The sequence below is a fragment of the Suncus etruscus genome, chromosome 1 (genome assembly GCF_024139225.1).
Source record: "Suncus etruscus isolate mSunEtr1 chromosome 1, mSunEtr1.pri.cur, whole genome shotgun sequence".
Lineage (NCBI taxonomy): Eukaryota > Metazoa > Chordata > Mammalia > Eulipotyphla > Soricidae > Suncus > Suncus etruscus.
Window position 1 is genome coordinate 39854875 of NC_064848.1, and position 19914 is coordinate 39874788.

A 19914-nucleotide genomic window follows, 5' to 3' on the forward strand; every position below is an offset into this window, starting at 1 on the left:
AAGTAATATATTTTCTATGAGATCTTCCTTTTAGTCATTAAAATACTTATTAAGATTCTCAAAAGTCTGAAACATTTTGTTTCCAGAAGATGGTATAATAACTAAAGAAACAAAATTATTTCCATAGTCACAAATGTTTAGAATCCTATCAAATTAGATCACTGCTGTTTACTCACCTGAGATAAAATATCTTTTCCTTCAATTATAAATTTTGATTAGCAAGGCAAAAGATATTAGTGATTTAAAAAGATATCGAAAAAGGTAGTAGTGATCTAGAACCTACATTATAATTTGCAGATATCCTTAAAGTAATCATTAAGTATCACTGCATTATAAATTTAAAATAGGACTAGAGTGATAGTACGGTTGGTAAAGGAGTTTTCCTTACATGTGCCCCACCTGGGCTCAATCATTGGTGCCATAATAGATACCTGAACCCCACCAGAACTGATCCTGTGGGCACAACATCAAGAATATGCCCTAAACATCTCTAGAAGGAAGAAGTCATTCTAAGTAACTAAAAAATAAATTTCTGCATCAGTCTTTAATGTAGATAGTAGTGCAAAGTTTCACTGGAATTCTCCTGTAAAAAATATATAATCAACCAGGAAATTCAAGAAGACAAAGAACACAAAATCCTAAAGATAGAAATAAATTAAGAGTATGACCTTTTCACTTAACTCCCTTGATATTAGAAAGAAATGTATAAATAATCTACCCAAAGCAATGCCTAGTATTATAGATTATTACAAGATCAAATATAAATTCATGAACTATATACCATTATAAAATGTGGTTCTCTTAAATGAACTACAATGTGTAAAGTTATGTTTTATAATATTCTAACTTTCATGTTATTTATTCATTTAAACAAATCATGTGATATATGAAATATACCATATAGATAATAATAAAATGTATGAGAAGAAATCCACAAGGAAAGAAACAATGGTTTTCAACTGGTACCATCGTAGAATTTTGCTGCCAGTCCTGGATATAAGTATTGTCACTTAACACAGTGGTTTATAATTGCTAGCCCTGACAGCTGCCCTTATGCAGGATAAAAATTGCAATCTACTGACATATAGTACTAAAATGTCAAACTTAGCATAAAGAAGAGTGCTCCATGGGTATTTTGTTTTTAAACAAAATATGAAAAAGATTCAACTCCACTCTGAGCAACTGCCTATAGCATATATGAAAAATTTGGTAAATATCATAAGATAATTTTAACTGAAATCTGGCAGTTTTCTTTTAATACTTGTATTACCATTATAACAGATATTTTAGGGGCCGGAGCAGTGGCAAGGTGGTAAGGTGTCTGCCTTGCAAGTGCTAGCTAGCCTAGGATGAACCGTGGTTTGATCCCTCCACATCCCATATGGTTCCCCCAAGCCAGGAGCGATTTCTGAGTGTATAGCCAGGAGTAATCCTGAGCATCAACGGGTGTGGCCCAAAAACAAAAACAAAAATCCCACATATTTTACCTTTATTATTCATAAAACTTTATTATTCAAAATAAAAGAAAAATTATTTAACACATCCTCTAAATTTCTATTGAAAATTCAATTAAATGCCAGTATTTTTTTAAATCATGTCACTGTTTTTTTAATTATACCATTTTAGAGTACAGCTTTTAAGTTTTATTTAAAAATTATGAAAAGGATTATCTCTGTTAGAAAAAAACAAAGGAATGAATTATTTTCTGCAGCTCTAATCAAGCACAACAGCTTACTTCCCCACTTATACAAGTTCTAGATAAAATAGTAATATTAATCAAGTTTAATTTTATTCAATGTTTACTCCAGTGTAAATGTCTTTTTGTCTGCTTTAAAATTGAAAATAAATGTAGGTGGCTTATTTATTATAAAAAATACAACTATTATCTAGAATAAAAGCATTGCTGTTTGAGTTATATGATGAATGAGATACTAATTTCATGAATACTATATTACTTGAAAATATGACTGAAAAGTCTTAAAATGATTATACCAACCTGGTATATATGGCAGACATTTTTCTCGAAAATAATAAAGTCAGCCTGTCACTTCAAGAAAAACAGCTGACAGTAATTGTTGCCAATAGTAAAAAATTGAGTTTTCAAGTGAAAATTAGAATTTTGGAAAATGTGTACCTACCACCCTGAATGTGACACCATCAGAATTTAAATATTCTGCTGGTAAGACTCTAAGTAATATTAACAAGTATATTTTTATATTATATACTGAATGTGAAATGAAATTTTTCAAGTGTTCCAGATGACCAATGTGAAACAAATTTATGCACTGGCAAAAATTTAAAAAAATTCAAATCACAGGACAGATACATTTTATTGCAAATAGTATGTAAAAGGCTCATTGACTTGGCTTTAGTTACTACATCCATTCCTACTTGAGATTAAGTAAGGACCTAAATTTAAAAGTACCAGAATTTTGGAACACTGCCAAGAAAGGATAAACACTATTTTCTGAAAAGGCTATACATTTTCCCTGCTACATATCTTCATAAGCTCAATTTTTCAAATTAAATGCAAATAAAAATAATATCACTTCACACTAGTGAGAGTGGCACATATCATAAATAGCAAAAACAACTATGCTGACAAGGTTTGAAGGGAAAAAGGAATCCTCATTCGCTGATGGTAAGAAGTTCTTTATAAAAACCAATTTAAAGACTTCCCCTAAAAGAATTGATTGAGCTTCCATTAAGACCTAGAAATATTACTTCCTGGCATATACCCCAGGGGCCCAAAATCACTAATTTAAAAAGGTATCTGTGCTCCTATAGTTTACTGCAGCACTCTTCACAATAGCTAAGATCTACAACAGGCCAAAGCACATGCGTTTTTTTCAGCTGCTAGATACTGGGGATATCCCTGGAACCATGCAGGAAGCAACTCCAAAGCGCCACTGGGTCAGATCCCCCAGGATAAAAATCACAGACATATATGTATATGCAGATTAATATTTTGAAATAAAAACAAAGGATCTTCTACTAGTACATATCAAGGCTGTAGTACATATTTGAATTGTAGCTGTCTCTAATTCTACTAGACAACAGTTCAGATCAGATCATCAGAGCTAAGATCTCAAATTCCCAAGAAATCCGTTAATTATGCTCATTATACTGTTTAAAAGGACAGTGGGGGAAAAAAGGACTTAGCTCTGTAAAACCTAGACTATATGTAATCTGCCAAGATTCAAGTATAACTATGACTTAATTCTGAGCATACATAGCCCCAAATATAAAATGAGAGAAAATAGTATTAACAGTTTTATAGCACTGTTACAATTATGAAATGGACAACCATTTTTCTGACACACAGTGAGGTCAAATACTCAACCTAAATAAAGCTTGTTTATTTGTTTTTCATGTGGAGAAAGGGATGCTTTATGCCATTATAGAATCATGCTTATGGGCTACTTCCAGCTCTGCCCTCATGAGTCATTCCCTAAGGTACCATATGGTACTTGGAATCAAACTGAGGTTGGCTGTAGCAAGGTAAGCACCTTAGCACCTGTATGATTTCCCTAGCCTTCATTGGTTCCTAAAATTCTTCAGTTAAAAAAATTCACTTAGGTTATATCCAGTAAATTTTACATTTTCCCTCTGCTGCAAAGACCATTAACATTGTCACAAAAACACCATACAATTAGCACCATTTGCTGTTTTAGACACAAGCATACCCATAGCAAGATGGTGTTGCATTTTAATCCAGAACTGTATAAAAAGCTTGAACAGTGCCTTCTTGCCCAGGATAAAACAAGAAGTTTAGTCCTTTCAAAAGCTCTATATTTACAAACTTTCAGTTAAAGGAACAAACATTTAAAAGCTGTTATTGTACCAAAAATAAAGTATTTGAAATTCCTACAGTAAATAAACTTTATGGTAAATGTAAAAACATAACCATTCCTCTCTCTCTCTTTAAACTTCTCTTAGATAACGTACATTAAAGTCTAGAGAAAAATATACTTTCTGTTAAGCAATCTCAATATTTTATCATAAAGTAAGCCTCTTTCAGGGATTATAAAAGTCCTTTCATTTTCAAATGCAGTATCAACTATTAAATTTAATTTGTGGGTGGTTTGTTTGTTTGTTTTGACTTATTTGGGGCCACACCTTGAAATGTTAGAGTGCCAAGTCCTGCTGGCAACTGAACCTGCAAAGCAAGTGCTCTAATCATTTGAGCCATTCCTCCAACCTTTTCCATTTCTTTTTTTCTTTAAATAAATTCTACAAAAAGATCAAGGTATATTTTACTTCTTTGTGTTCACAGTGGATATCATGTCATAATTTAGCATAGGCATTCTTGAGGACAGCACTCATTTTGTTCTCTACTGACAAAACATAAAAATTAATCATCTTTTAGTTTCAAATCAGAAACTATATATAAGTATTATGATTGTCATTTATATAATTTTAAAAGTTGATAAAATATATTTAGCATTATACATAAATCATAAAGTAACAAACATCCTTCTGATTACTAAAATCAAAACGTGGCAACAAAATGCTGAGTTAGCAAAATTCTACCGTTTCATCTTTATTTTAGTCTGGAGAGGCTCATGCAGTTTCTCTCTCTCTCTTTCTCTCTCTCTCTCACCTCTCTCATTCTCTTTCTCTACTTTCCCTTTTGATTTCTCTAAGTAAGTTATTTAAATAAGGTAAATATATTTAAATAAATTTATCAAATAAAGCAATTTTTTATCACTTAAAAGAATTCTCACCTTTCCATCTATCTAAAAAAGTCATAAAAAAGTAGATCTGGGAAGATAGTACAGTAGAGTAAGATGTTTGCCTTACATGTAGCAGACTCAGGTTCAGTCCATGGCATACTATGGTACACCAACCACCATCAAGAGTGACCACTGAACATCACCAAGATTGGGCCCAAAAAATAAGAACTTAAAGATTAAAATTATAAAAAGTACCAGTCCTGGGACTGGAGGAGTGGTGTAGTTGTAGGGCATTTGCCTTGCACACGGCTGGCCCAGGACGGGCCTAGGTTCAATCCCCAGTGTCCCATATGGCCCTTCAAGTCAGGAGCTATTTCTGAGTACATAGCGAGAAATAACCCCTGAGCATCATTGGGTGTGGCCAAAACCAAAACCAAACGAAAGTACCAATTCTAGTTCTTCCAGTTCCTCATTTAGTGCTCTTATTCCCTTGTTGATATTCTGACTAGCTTATTGATCTATCCAATTGATCTATCCAATGAGTGAGATGTGAAATTACTACCATAATTTGCTGCTATATATCTTCTATGCTCTTTTAACAAATATATGAAAATTTCTTTTCTGTTCATCTAAAAAATGTTTCTATCCTTTCTTCAAATCTAAGTGACAGCCTTGTTGGTAGAGGGTACTTGGTACATGATTCTTTTCACTTAGCACTTTAAATATATATTTGCATACTCAACTTGCATGGAGAGTTTTATTTGAGAAATCTGATGTGATATTATGGTTTTATTCCTTCTTATGTGAGTTCTTGCTTCCCCTTTGATTTCTTTGGTTCTAGAAAATTTAGTTATAATGAGATTTGGTGTTATTCTACTTGGACTTATTTTGACTAGAACTCTTTGGGCCGCATGGACCAATGTATGAGTCTCTCTTTGAACTGAATGCATTTTCAGTCATCATTTATTCAACTAGCAATTCTTTCTTTCTCTTTCCTTTCCTCTAGAATTCCTATGATTGTGATAAGTCTCATGATATTATCAATATTATACCTTAAATACTCATTTTGTTCTGACTTCTTTTCTATTCTTCTTCTTGAATAATAGAAGGAGCTGTTTATCTTGTACTTCAGGCCACCTATACTACTTTCAGTGTCATCCATTCTGCTACTAAGTTTAGCTTCTTTATTTCTTTAGGTATATTTATTTCTCACAAATGAGTTCATTCATTTTTTATCATACTATCTTCTGGCTTATTAGTTCTGTTCTCAAGTTTTTTCAATAACAACGAGGGGCTGGAGTGATAGCACAGCAGTAGGGTGTTTGCCTTGCACACAGTGGATCAAGGATGAAAGATAGCTTGAATCCCAGCATCTCATATGGTCCTCAAACCCAGGAAAGATTTCTCAGTGCATAGCCAGGAGTAATCCCTATGCATCACCAGGTGTGGTCCAAAAACCAAAAAACATAAAACAATAATTTAACAATGGGAAGGCCATTTTTCTAAAGTCTTTTGGCAGAATAAAAAGATATAGTTGATGATATTCTTGGACTCATTACCATTTATTGATGCATCTGAAATTCCTATATTTGTAATTGTTCCTAGTGCTCTGTACGATATAAGGTTGGAAACTGGAGCATCCTTAAGCAGCCATCCAATACTTTCCTAAGCTAGTGGGATGGATCTTGGCCCACTGAGTCGAGGGGTGGCCTATAGTCCAGCTCAATTCCTCCCATAGTTAAGGGTGAATTGTGCAGGATGCAAAGTCAGCAAGCACTACATAGTCAGCCTGTCATCATCAGGATGGGAACACAGCCTACTGGTATATTCAGTTTGGCTAATCCTTCTGCCTCAGTACTTTTATTATCAAAATTGTCCACATTTCTTTGATCTTAGAAGTAGTCTCTATTTCCAGAAATTATATATCAATTTTTAAGCATTAGACCTAAATTTATATTGAAAATAATCATTTTAATTCATAATTTTCCAAAAATTTTCTCATATTAAAAGCATTTTTAAATCAGTGTTTGTGGTCAATTCATAGTAAAAGACAATCAGGAAAGCAGCTTCTGTGTATACACTGGATTAAATAATCACAGAACAAGCATGCAAATTCAATATTCTGTGGCTGACAAGTTTCTTAGTAAACAGCTAATGTGTTTATTTGTCTTACAATAGTTGAATTTTTTCATGAATACACATAAACCCCTGTAGTTATTAGCTATGATAACTAAGTGACAGTAAGGACACTACTTGAGAACTTGCATTTGACAGATAATTGACATACAGTCATGGTTGCTTTTCTTTTCTTTTCACTTACATGGGAATCATGCAATAGAAAATGCGGAGAGCTATTACAGATTATTCGGGCTTAATAGCACACATCCTTTTAGCTGGCGGTTAGAACAATACACTATGTGGCAGAGTTAAACAGAGGCATCAATTATACTCTCAAACCTGTTAATATTTTTGACAATATTTAAATAGCACATCCCTTTAGGGCATGCCTCTTTTGCCCTCTCAGTTACATACCTGACAAGTGTTTAATTTGCCAAAGGGAAACAGTTTGATTTGTAAGGGCAATCTTAATACTGAAGAAGCAAACTGGAAAAAATTAAACATTATTGAAAAAAAGTAATTATATGAATCTGAGAAGGAAAGAATTTGCAGACTTAATTCAACATGGCATGTGAGCATCTGTCATTAATGAAATAGTACATTCATATACATATGGTGCGTGTACATCAGGCTTTTCAATTCACTCTGTGTAAAATACTACACTAGAATGTCTAAAAGACACCAGCAGAAAAAGGTGGAGAAAAATGAAAGGGCTTAAATTTTCCAAGGATACTAAAAAACATGGAATCAGGGGCCGGGAAGGTGGCGCTAGAGGTAAGGTGTCTACCTTGCAAGCGCTAGCCAAGGATGGACCGTGGTTCGATCCCACGGAGTCCCATATGTTTCCCCCAAGCCAGGGGCGATTTCTGAGCGCATAGCCAGGAGTAACCCCTGAGCGTCAAACGGGTGTGACCCAAAAACCAAAAAAAAAAAAAAAAAAAAAAACATGGAATCAGAAACTTGAACCTATCATGCATAGAAAATTATGCATTTTAAAAAATTTTAGTTTTATTATAAAGTTATTTGTTCATTCAACTTATATAGTTATAGCTTAAAAACAAAGCAAATTAGAAATCTTAGGTAATTAAACATTAAATTATTAATTCAATGTTAGAAGTTAGAAAATTGTATGGAAATATTTCAATTACAATATACTGGCTAGACACAAAATTTTGACAATTATCTCACATGACTGGAAGTTCTTCCTAACATATTGCTAGTACTCTATCTCAAATTTTCCTCTCATTCTAGGATGTTTTTACATAATACAATTAATGGAGAAGACATCTGTTAAATTTCTTCACACTATCTGAAAATCTAGTAATTTTGCACATAAGTATGACTAGATTCAGAAGACTACTGGTTTCTTCAAAAGACTGATAGTCCATTTTGAAAGTAAATATCCAAATACAATTTTCTTCATCACTTGCCAAAGTAATACACAATTCACTACAGTTTTTTTTTTTGTTTTGTTCTTTTTTTTTGTTTTTGTTTTTGTTTTTACCACACCAGGTGGTGCTCAAGGGTTACTCCTGGCTATGTGCTCAGAAATTGATCCTGGCTTGGGGACACTGGAGATCGAACCTATGTCTGTCCTAGGTCACCCATGTGCAAGGCAAACGGCCTATCACTGTACCATCACTTCGGCCCCTCTCTACAGTTTATTAAATAGTATTACTAAATAGTATTCTTAATTTCCTTACTAGGTACTTGAATACATATACTAAGAATTTTCATGATAATACCTTAATTCTTGCACTATTCTTCCCATTCTTTTGAATTTGGTACATTTATTTGAACTTAGCTCTGTTCTTTCATTGAGTTATAAAATTAGTCTTTGAATTTCATTTTTAACCTTTGAAGGCATTTGTATTTGCTTGCATGCCCTCCATAACCATTAAGTTAACGCTAAAAACATTAGAATGAGAATTAACTTGGACTAAATGTATAATTAGATTGCCTTCAAACCTTGTGAGTATAATAATGATTTTTAAAATGTTTTCTAAAACCTAAGAAATGGTGATTAAATTAAGTTCAAAGAACATCTGACTTCAGTTTTCATTCTGTCATTGTGATATTTCAATTTTAATATAAATGCTAGGACTCTTTAATGCTCATAATTTTTTACAGAAAAAAATCCTCAGTGTTACATTTAGAAGTTCTAATGTTTATCACCATCTGATGCTGTCATGGAAGCAATTGCTACTTACACTCTTTTAAGAAGTGAGAATTGCAATTCCTCTAACTGATGACAATGTAATTATTCCTTCTACTGTCAAAATAGAGGTGATTTCCCTTCCTCACACACAGATTACACATGCAAATCCAGGCTTATCTAAAATCTTGTAAATGTACTGAAAAATCTAAATCTGAAAAAGCCAGACCACAAGAACAATGAGCCTTAGTGATGATAGAACCCAAAGTTATAGCCATCCACTCTAAACATATTTTTATCATCCCCTTCTTTAGTAGTTCATTCTGCAGCAGCCACACAGCTTTCAACACAATGTCATATCGTCTATAATATACAGCAACAACCATCACAAAAATAACTAGTGAGGGGAAGCCACAGTGAATCTGAATGCCTCGTTTGGAGGTTTAAATCACTTCATTAACTATTCATCAACACATACAAAAAATCAGTCTTACAGAAATACAGGAGCCTTTTGGCAACATGTATGCCACACTATGAACATATGCAGTGGGGGAATGATGGCCAGACTGCCTACCTGGTCTTTGAGCTGTTGTAGAGAAGTCTGAAGGTTCAAAATCTGACTGAAGAGAGGGCTCTGCAAGACTGACTTGAGAAGGTTCAGTTTGTCTTCATTTGATATATCACCACGTTCTCGAAGTTTAGCTTGTAAGCGCTCTGCAGCCTGCAGGGCTCGACTCTTGTCTACATCAAAAAGTAGCATTAGTCAATGAGATTTAAAAGGCACACATCAGGGACAGAGCGAAGGCAGGGCAGGTTCCATCCTCAGTATCCTGTATGGTCCCCCAAGCCCACCAGGAGGAGTGATGTCTGAGTTCAGTAACCCTTAGCACCACCAGGTGTAGCCCAAAAGTGAAAAAATAGGGAAAAGAATGGGGAAAATGGTCAGTAAGCGTCACTATAAGCATGTTATTTAGTTCTGAGGTATCTAATAAGAAAATTGGACAATTTGAGAACAGATACTTTTCATAACATATGCTACAGGAAGTGAGTTGTTTTTAAAGTATATAAACAAAAGCAGATGAAGAATATCTGAATCCCGTTATCAATTATTTCAATTCTTCTATTATAATAACTGAAAAAGAAACACTGATCTGGCAATAGTGGTATTTTCCATTTTAAAAGAACTTGTTTGTATACAAAATATTTAAATCACTTATAAAAAGTAGCTATAAATGATATAATTGTTAAGTCCTATAACAAAATATAAACTTGTAGTAGAATAAGAGATAATGCATACTACACATAAGAATTTACTTTAGATAGGTCATAATGAATATTCCTTTAAAAAACATAATAGGGGCTGGAGATACAGTACAGGAGTTAAAGCAATTGCCTTGCACATGCCTTACCAAGTTCAATCCTTTGGCACCACATTGTTCCCCTGCCCTGAACTATCAGGAGAGATCTCTGAGTACAGAGTCAAGAATAAGCCCTCAGAATAGGCATGTGTGACATCCCAAAAAACAAACAACAAAATCACTACTACTTTTTAATACTCTATGTATCTTTCCTCAAAGCTAAAAGTTACATTTGCATATTTATCGAACTAATAAAATTTAAATTTATTGAACACTTTATGTGCTACAGAATGTAGATGTACTATACAAAAAAGATCTCTGAACTATAAAAAAAAAGGAAATGTGATTGCTTGTTGATTTCTCTTGAGGAATTTCTCTGCGCAAACTAGTAGTTGTTAAGGTTTTATGACTTTAGTATAAAATGAATACTAAAACGAATAACACTCATGTGTTTTCATTATCATTATAGGACCAGAAACGAAAGTTCAAGTAATAATTTCCAATATCATGAAACATCTCCTTTTGCTTCCCTCTCTCACTCCATCCATCAAACTACCCAGAGGACAATGGTTACAAAATAAGATTCAATGAAGGACTAACTGTACAGACTTGATATACCTGAAAAAAAATTTATCACCTAGTTCTCTATAACAGAAACCACAAAAGATTAAGATCTGATTCTGGAAAATATGGATATTTCAACCTAAACTGTATCAAGCAAAAATTAAACTGGCTTAAATCATTATGGAAAGTTTGGGGTATATTACTGCTATCTTATCAACTCAAAAGTAAAATTCAGTAGTAATTTCCCTACTACAAATAAAGTAAGAGAAATAGGCAATAATCTTCTTTGAGCAGTATAAAATACTGTCAAGCTTTCAAGTGCTTTCCAAAAATAATCCCTAACAACTTTCAGTTAATAAACAAGAATTGGGTATACAATAATTACAATAATCTTTATTACAATCATATCAGTGGTCGACTATTCCATATGCTTTTAACTTATATTCATAAATCATCATACTATTTTAAAATAAATTTTAGATGAAACTTTTCATCTATAGAAAGCCATTATCCTAGAACAGTGCTATAGCATTAAAACTTTTTAAAGGTAACTGCATTTAAGCAACACTTTTTTTAAAAAATATGTTAATTTTTTTTATTTTTATTGTGACCAAAGTGCATTACAAATCTTTTTTTTTTATTAATTTTTGGGCCACACCCGGTAGTGCTTAGGGGTGACTCCTGGTTGTCTGCTCAGAAATACCTCCTGGCAGGCACGGGGGACCATATGAGACACCGGGATTCAAACCAACCACCTTTGGTCCTGGATCAGCTGCTTGCAAGGCAAATGCCACTGTGCTATCTCTCCGGGCCAGCATTACAAATCTTTCACTGCATCATTTATGGTACATAGTGACAATGAATGAGGGGCATTCCCACCACCAGTGCTGTCCTCCCTCCGCCCCTGTTCCCAGTATGCATCCCATATCTCCCTCCTTTATCCCCCAAAATGCTAGTGCAACTGGTCTCCACTTTACAGCTTGTTGTAGATTGACCATCCATTCCATTGTCATTGGGGATAAAAAGGATAAGAAAAAAGGGAGAAAAAAAATTGGTGAGAACTACCAAAAAAAAAAAAAAAAAGGAAGAGAGACAGAAAAAAAGAAGAAAAATGGAAGAAAAAAGAAAAAACTGGACCCAGCAAATAAAAATAAAAATAAAAATAAATCTCTAAATAATAACCACAAGAGTGAAAAAGAAAGAGAAAAGTGGAAGAAGGAAAAAAAGAAAAGGAAAATAAAGTCGAAAACTAACAAATCAAAACTAAACAAAAACTAACAAATCAAAACAAAACAAGAAAAAGTATGGGTGCTGGAGTGGCAGGGTTTGGTGTTCCCACAACTTTTTTTTTTTTTTTGCATAGGCACAGTAAGCATTGGGGAAGAAAGGGAATTCCCATGGCCTAAGAGATTCAGGGTTTCTCCATCCTTGATGCATACAATCATGGGATCAACCCCTGGCTCCATATATACTCATTACCCCATTCCAAAGGCTTTTTGTGATGCCAGGAAAGTTTCCTCTTGGTTATGTGTGAGAAAATCAAGCCACTGTAGCTAGCGATCTTGATATTTGCGCGGGTCAGGGTCTAGGATAGAGACTCTAGGTTCTAGAGATTCCTATCCATCGTTGTTGTTGTGTTCAGTCTTCTGTAACACTTTAGGGCCACATGTGACAGTACTTAGTGTTCAGGGCTTACCTCTAACTTTTTGTTCAGGTACCACTAATGAAGAGATGCAGGGCACTTTATACAGTGCCAGGGATTGAACTAAGGTACAAAGCAAGTGCCTTGATCACTTTATTATTTATCTGTCCTATAAAGGTTACTACAGAAAGAATCATTCTTTTTTTTTTTTTTCGGTATTTTTGGGCCACACCCAGTGATTCTCAGGGGTTACTCCTGGCTATATGTTCAGAAATCCCGCCTGGTTTGGGGGACCATATAGAATGCTGGGGATCAAACCATGGTCCGTCCTGAGTCAGCTGCGTACAAAGCAAATGCCCTACTGCTGTTGTTATCGCTCTGGCCCCCAGAAAGAATCATTCTACATAAAAATTACAACTATATATCAAAGATACCAATGGAAGAAAAATAAGTTTCATATTATTAGTGCTTACTGATTTTTCTTTTTTTTCTTTTTTTTTTTTTTTGCTTACTGATTTTTCAAGGGGATTTTCCAAGCAATGTTCTGGAATCCTGAATACCACTCCTAGTAACACTGAGCCAACAAATCTGCACAGTTCAATGTTTGGATCTAAAAGTATGGTGCTGCTTGGGCATTGCTAATGGAGATCACCACTACAACCCTGGCAGTGCTTGGGGATCAGCAACGCTACACAAGCAGTGTTCAGGGGCCTCCGAGGATACCCTCGGTGATGCTGAGGGATCAAGTCAGTGCCATGGATCAAATCAAGGCTTTACATGCACATAAAGTATGTACAATCTCCCTGATCATTTCATTTCTCATACAAGTAACCAAGAAAGCTAAGTCTTACCTATAGTTTCGAACATTTTTCTCAAAATTCAGTGTTCTTCTCCAGAATGATCATAAACAGTAACTATATGGAACTCTGGAGAAAAAAAAAACAGAATGTAATTATTATATGTCATCAGAACTTTAGCTCTTATAATTCCTTTAACCATTAAAATGATTCTTTAATAATCTAATTGAAAATAGTTTTTGATAGTCCAAAAGCAATCATTTTAAAATATATTCTAAATTATCATATCTGCAGATAATGCGTATATAAAAGATGAGAGTATATTTTAAATAAGATGAGAGAAAATAATCTATGTACCAAGCATTTAAATGCTTTATACAGATCACCCTAACTTGAATTTAAAGATTAAAGACTTAAAGATTCTCACTTGCGGAGTATGGAGCTTCCTTAATTCTACATGACAAATCTGAAAGCAAAGCAAAATTTCAAAGTATAATATGTAACGACCAGAGCTACAGCATGTATGTTCTTTCCTAGCACAGCAAGCAGACTCAGGTTCCATTCCAGGCACCCCATATGCTGCTCTAAGTATAACCAGGAGTGATCCCTGAGTGCAGAGTTGGGAATATACCTTGCCTTGCAACCTAAGCATGGAGAGATTAAAAAAAAAAGTAAATATATTACCCTGTCTTTTTAATGCTCAGTTGTACCAGGTTATTCAAAACATGTAACATAATTAAATGTCAATCATTAAAAGATATTTCTTTTTTTGTTTTTTCTGGTTTTTTTGGGGGGTCACACCCAGCAGCACTCAGGTGTTACTCCTGGCTCCACGCTCAGAAATCGCTCCTAGCAGGCACGGGGGACCATATGGGAGGCCGGGATTCGAACCAATGACCTTCTGCCTGAAAGGCAAATGACTTACCCCCATGCTATCTCTCCGGCCCAAAAGATATTCCATTTAATCACAGATTTCCAATAATGAAATGAACTTAATATGAATTTTTCATTCTATGATTTTTCAAAGAATTTCAAAATTACTTCCTAACTATAATAGTATCTACTTTCCCATTCATAAATCCTCTCAAGTTCTTGCATAGATAATATCTTTCTCTGAAAGTAATCTAGATCCTTTTAAAGTGCTGAATAGCTCAGAAATAGCTCAGAGGTAGAGCAGCGGCTTTGCAGGCACTTGGCCACCAGTTCAATTTCCAGCATCACGCCAAAAACTAAATGCAACTCTGCTCTCTGGCATTTGTAATCCTTGATGCCACAACCAACTATATAATCCCAGACACACTGTAACAAGGCATGTGAAAGCATAGTGACTCAAAAAACATGTGTACCGCAGAGATAACAACTCTATGTACATGTGTACTACAATCAAGTGTGTAAGCCTCATCACCACAATACAGGAAGGAAAAGAAAAACACCAATGCAGGTGTACACAATGCAGGTATCCACACCAAAATTAATCTTTGCTATCCCAAAATTTGCTCTAGATTTCTTTTATAGTGACCCGAGGCTTCCAAAACATATTTGGCTGACCACCCTATTTTCTGTTCTGTTTTTGTGGCCACAAGCAGGGTTCAGATCTTACTACTAATTTTGTGCTCAGGGATTACCTTTGGTGGTGCTCAGGGTGCCATACATGGAGCCAGGTCAGCTGTGTGCAAAGCAAGCACACTAACCACGTAGTGTAGTATCTCTAACCCATAGCACCCAAGTTCGGGGGCAGAGGGAAAATTACTCAGCAATCTGCCCCCACCTGCCCTAACCCAAAATATTCTTTCTATGTTTAATTTTTTACTTTCGTAAAGCACCTGGATTTACAACGTTATTCATAGTTGAGTTTTAGACATGTTGCTCTGATCCCACCAGTGTCAACTTTCCTACAACAATGTACCCAAGTTCCCTCCTATAGCACCATCCCACCTTCCTCCTGCCACTGGAAAGATGCTGTTTTAAGTTCAGTTGTTAAAATTTTAATCTCATGATTTCAGTATTGTTGACTCTGTGGTTTGGATATTTAGCTTTGTTATTCCTTACCTTCAATGATGTACCTGAGTCCCTTTGACACCTCACCCATCTGTCTCTCTCCTTATCATTTTTCATCTCCCCTCCACTCTATTTCTTTTCTCCTCCCTATACTGTAGAGCCAAAGGTGATCTAAGTATTGCCCTTTTAAGTACTGCATTTCTTCTTTAAAAAGGGGTGGGGGGTAGAGCGATGGCACAGTGGTAGAGTGTTTGCCTTGCACAAGGCTGACACAGGAAGGACCTCGGTTCGATCCCCCTGTGTCCCATGGTCCCCAAAGCCAGGAGCAATTTCTGAGCACAAATGCCAGGAGTAACACCTGAACATCACCAGGTGTGGCCCAAAATAAAAAAAAAAAGTATAAAGTAAAAATATATTGAAATAAGGGTTCGAGCAGTAGCACAGCAGTCATGCATCTGCCTTGCATGCAGCCAACTGGGGACAAATCCAGGTTTAATGACCAGTATCTGATAGGGCCCCCCAAGCCTGCCAGGAGCAATTTCTGAGTGCAGACCTAGGAGTAACCTCTGACTACTGCCTGATGTGGCCCCCAAAAAATCAAAATTAAATTAAAGTAAATTAATTTAAAATAATAAAGCATCCCTAATCACACTAGAGATTACTATTGCCCCCTACCTCTCATTTAGCACCTGGGCAGCAATGTGGGAAGGACTGACAGTGTCACTACTTTTTGCCTTTCAGAATATCCTGATCAGTCACTCCTTCAAGGAAAAAAGTGGTTTCTGATGAGAAGACTTTTCTAAGAAGGAATAGGTTGCCTCTGTAACCGAAAATGCTTTGGAGAAAAAGATAGAATGTTTATGAGCAGATGCATAGATCACCAAGCCTTCAAATTAGCAATGATAATTATGCAATAGTATTTATTAGCCTTAATTTAGAACACATTTTCAAAAAACACAAATTCCAGGGGCCAGAGCAACTAAAGGTAAGGTACTTGTCTGGCACATGGCTGGCCCAGAATTAATCACCAGCAACCCATATGGTCCTGTGAGCTGCGCCAAGAAGATTATCTATGTACAAAGCCAGGAGTAAGCCCTAAGCACCACCAGGTGTGGCATAAGCATGCACACATGTGCGTGCACACACACACATACACACACACACACATACACACAAATTCCATATTAAATAATCAAGTAACTTAAGTACTGGGCACTTGTTTCTGTCAAGAATAGAAGTCACAAATTCAAAATGGGAATTAAACCTAAATAACAGCATAGCCATGTGGTCTATCACCTGAATTATGGATTCTTAAAAAAATCAAACTTAATGATAAGGCATAGTGTGATTAATGGAATAAAGGAAATATATCAATTTCCAGCTTACAATTTAATTATTAGCAGTCAAACATATGTTCAGACATATTACTGAGTCCATATAAGTGAATATTTCAATGCCAAATATTACTTGATTTCATAAAAATATAAATGCTTTAAAATAAACTGATACTTTAAATTTTATATTAACAAGATGATACTATTCTTCATAAGATAGTATACAATTAGGACACACATTAGAAAATTATCTAATAAGAAGTAAATAAGATAACTTACAATTTTAGAAAGCCCAGGCCTATGAAAATATATAAAATTAAACTGCCAAAAGGAACCATAAGAACAAAGAGCATGGACAAAGGAAATCCAATTACATGAATTAAAATTTCAACTAGACTATTTATTTACTCTATGCCTTTACAAAGTCACTATTTTTTTCTGAACTTGAAAATTTCAAATTATAAATAAATGATATTTATATTTTAAAGATAAAATATACACAAATATATACAGAAAAATTCAGTTCTATTATCTTGCCCTTATAAAATATCAACTCAGATTGACGATTTTCAGGACAGGGAGAGAAAGTAGCCTGTGGGTTCAGAGGCACACAGATTTGTGAAGAGTCTACAAATGAAAACAGGTTAACATATTTGTTTGCTACAACTTCCACTACCTATTAGTCTCTTTCTCCATTTTCCACATTAGACAGATTAGACAAAAAGGGAAAAAAAGGCTAGTCACAAAGCTAATAAGACAGAGAAATAAGATTTGTGTCCAATTTTGAATGAATTTAACCCCAGAGTACCACATTTTCCACATTGTCTGGCAAAAATTACATAATGGAAGAAGGAGGGAAGGAAGAAAGGAGGGAAAAAGAATAAAAGGAAGGAAAAAAGGAGGGAGGGAGGAAGAGAGGGAGGGAGGCAGGCAGAAAGGAAGAATGGGAAGGAGGGAGGAAAGGAGGGAGGGAGAGAGGGGAGAAAGGAGGGAGGGAGGGAGGGAGGGAGGGAGGGAGGGAGGGAGGGAGGGAGGGAAGGAAGGAAGGAAGGAAGGAAGGAAGGAAGGAAGGAAGGAAGGAAGGAAGGAAGGAAGGAAGGAAGGAAGGAAGGAAGGAAGGAAGGAAGGAAGGAAGGAAGGAAGGAAAAGATGGAGATAGGGAGAGAGGGAGGGAACTGTAGTATAGCATATTGTGCTTCTTGAAAATGTTTAAAAGTAACAGTGTATATTTATAAAAGCTTTATCTATTCTCATATACTAAAGATACTAAATAGTGATTCCAAAGATACTAATAGTGAAATGAGAGAAGGGATATAAACAACTCACTTGTACTTTATTTTTGTTTTAATTATTGCATCAATATAAAGTTATCAAATTTAGAAAACAAAAAATAATGCCTAATTAAATGTGAATTCCACATTAATTAATAATTTAATATGCAGCAGTCATACCCAGAGATGCTAGAAGAAGAAATGGGTTCACTATCAGGAGTCTTGGCCAGGAAACGCAGACCTGACAGTTACAACACTTGATTGAATGTAGTGTGTGCTCAGGATCACAAGGGCTACAGGCAGTCATACAGTGCTGGGAATTAAATTCAAGGCCTAGCACATGCTACTTGAGCTATCTTCCCAGCAAATTATTAGTATATGTACAATCCATTCAATACTTGGAACATACTTACACTAAATACTAATTTTTAATTACCTGAAATTCAACTGCACATTTATTATCATATCTGGAATATTTATGATATAAAATTTTTTAAAAGTTACATCTATACAAACTTTTTAAATGTAAGGCATTTATGCTTCCTGTAAAATTTTAATATGACAGTTATCAAATCCTTTAGAAATATCTAAAGATTTAGCTGGGGCCATATGGCATTCCAACAACTGATAACACTGCTCTCAACAGGAGATAAAAATCAAACAAGAGAGTTGGTTTTATTTTGAAACAGAACTGACTGATTATATCATTTCACTTTTTAACAAGATGTACTGCTAATGCGTAGGCATCACTTCTATGTAGTAAGAGTCAGTGCGTGAAATATAAAACGCATCATTCTACCCAATACAGGCTATATGGCAACTTACAAGCACAAATATGTTTGATGCTAAAAATAGCTCTACTAAGAGAAACTGTCCTAAATGCATACAATTTTCTCGTTATCTTAAACAATTATGACTGCAAAAGGAATACAACATTACAAGAGTTGATGCAATGGTTTGTGACTTGTCAAAAACCACACAGCATCTGTTACTGCATTTAAATTTAGCATTTGTCTTGTTAGTAGCACTACCTGAAGTTAGCAAAGGCAAGGTGACAATCATCTGTAAGTCAACTGTCAGAAAGTCACTTGAACATGACAGTAATACTTATACCTTCACTCATAATTTATATTCTAGGAGAAAGTTATTGAGCTATTACTCAAAAAAGAATTTTTTTAATGGAAAATATCGCACTACCCACCAACATCATGCTGTCACCCAAGAGGAAACAGTCTTTTCTTAGCATCTGTTCTTTTGAACTTTTCCCTCACTTTCAGAGGATTGGTCAAAAAACATTTGCAAAAGTATTTTTACTTTCCAGTTGACACTTAGGAATCTTTCCAAATTCCTTCACTAATAATCGAATTTATTCATTCTATTTTGTTCAACCAAACCAAAGAATATCCAATCAAGGAACCTTCTCTTTATAACATATTTAAAACAGTTCGATAGTCTTTCTCTAACTTTATAAAGCAAAAAATATAAAATAGTACATACCATAAAATTCTAAGAGTCACAAGGTTTTAAAAGAACTCAAATTCAACTATATATACGATTCAACTCCATATACAGGGAGCTGTCTGATTGTGTGCTGATGGGAGATAGAGATATGAGAATAGTCTGGAAACTGCAAATATAAGAAAAAAAGTAAACAAAATTCAAGATAACCAAATGGCCAACTAACCTGAACTGAAAAATTAGGAAATGCTTTGGAGGGATAAGACCTGTGTATACATCCTTAATGAACAGGGAGAGATTATATCATGAATGCTAGAAAATTTTTCCAAAAAGAGTCCAGGCTATATCACACCTTCAGAGCTCTATATGTAGTCTCTTATTCCTTGATTAAGATTGAAAGAAAAACATATGTGGGTAAGTGCTAAACTCTAATGGAGTCCTGCATATTTTTCTTTTTTAAAAAATTAGATATTTAATTTTAAAGTTTATTTTGATAAAGTGCCCGAATCCAACTGTGTGTCAGAAAGATCACCCACGTAATCT

General features: G+C 34.8%; 1 protein-coding gene across 1 annotated transcript in view; it reads right to left on the reverse strand.

Moving 5' to 3' along the window:
• Positions 1-19914, reverse strand: part of MPDZ (multiple PDZ domain crumbs cell polarity complex component) — a 174445-nt gene that overhangs the window by 131052 nt on the left and 23479 nt on the right. The window contains exons 2-3 of the mRNA XM_049769299.1: positions 13365-13439; positions 9524-9690 (exon numbers count right to left, since the gene is read on the reverse strand). Coding sequence (XP_049625256.1) covers positions 9524-9690; positions 13365-13380 — 183 coding nt within the window. The 5' untranslated portion in view covers positions 13381-13439. The remainder of the gene's footprint in view (positions 1-9523; positions 9691-13364; positions 13440-19914) is intronic.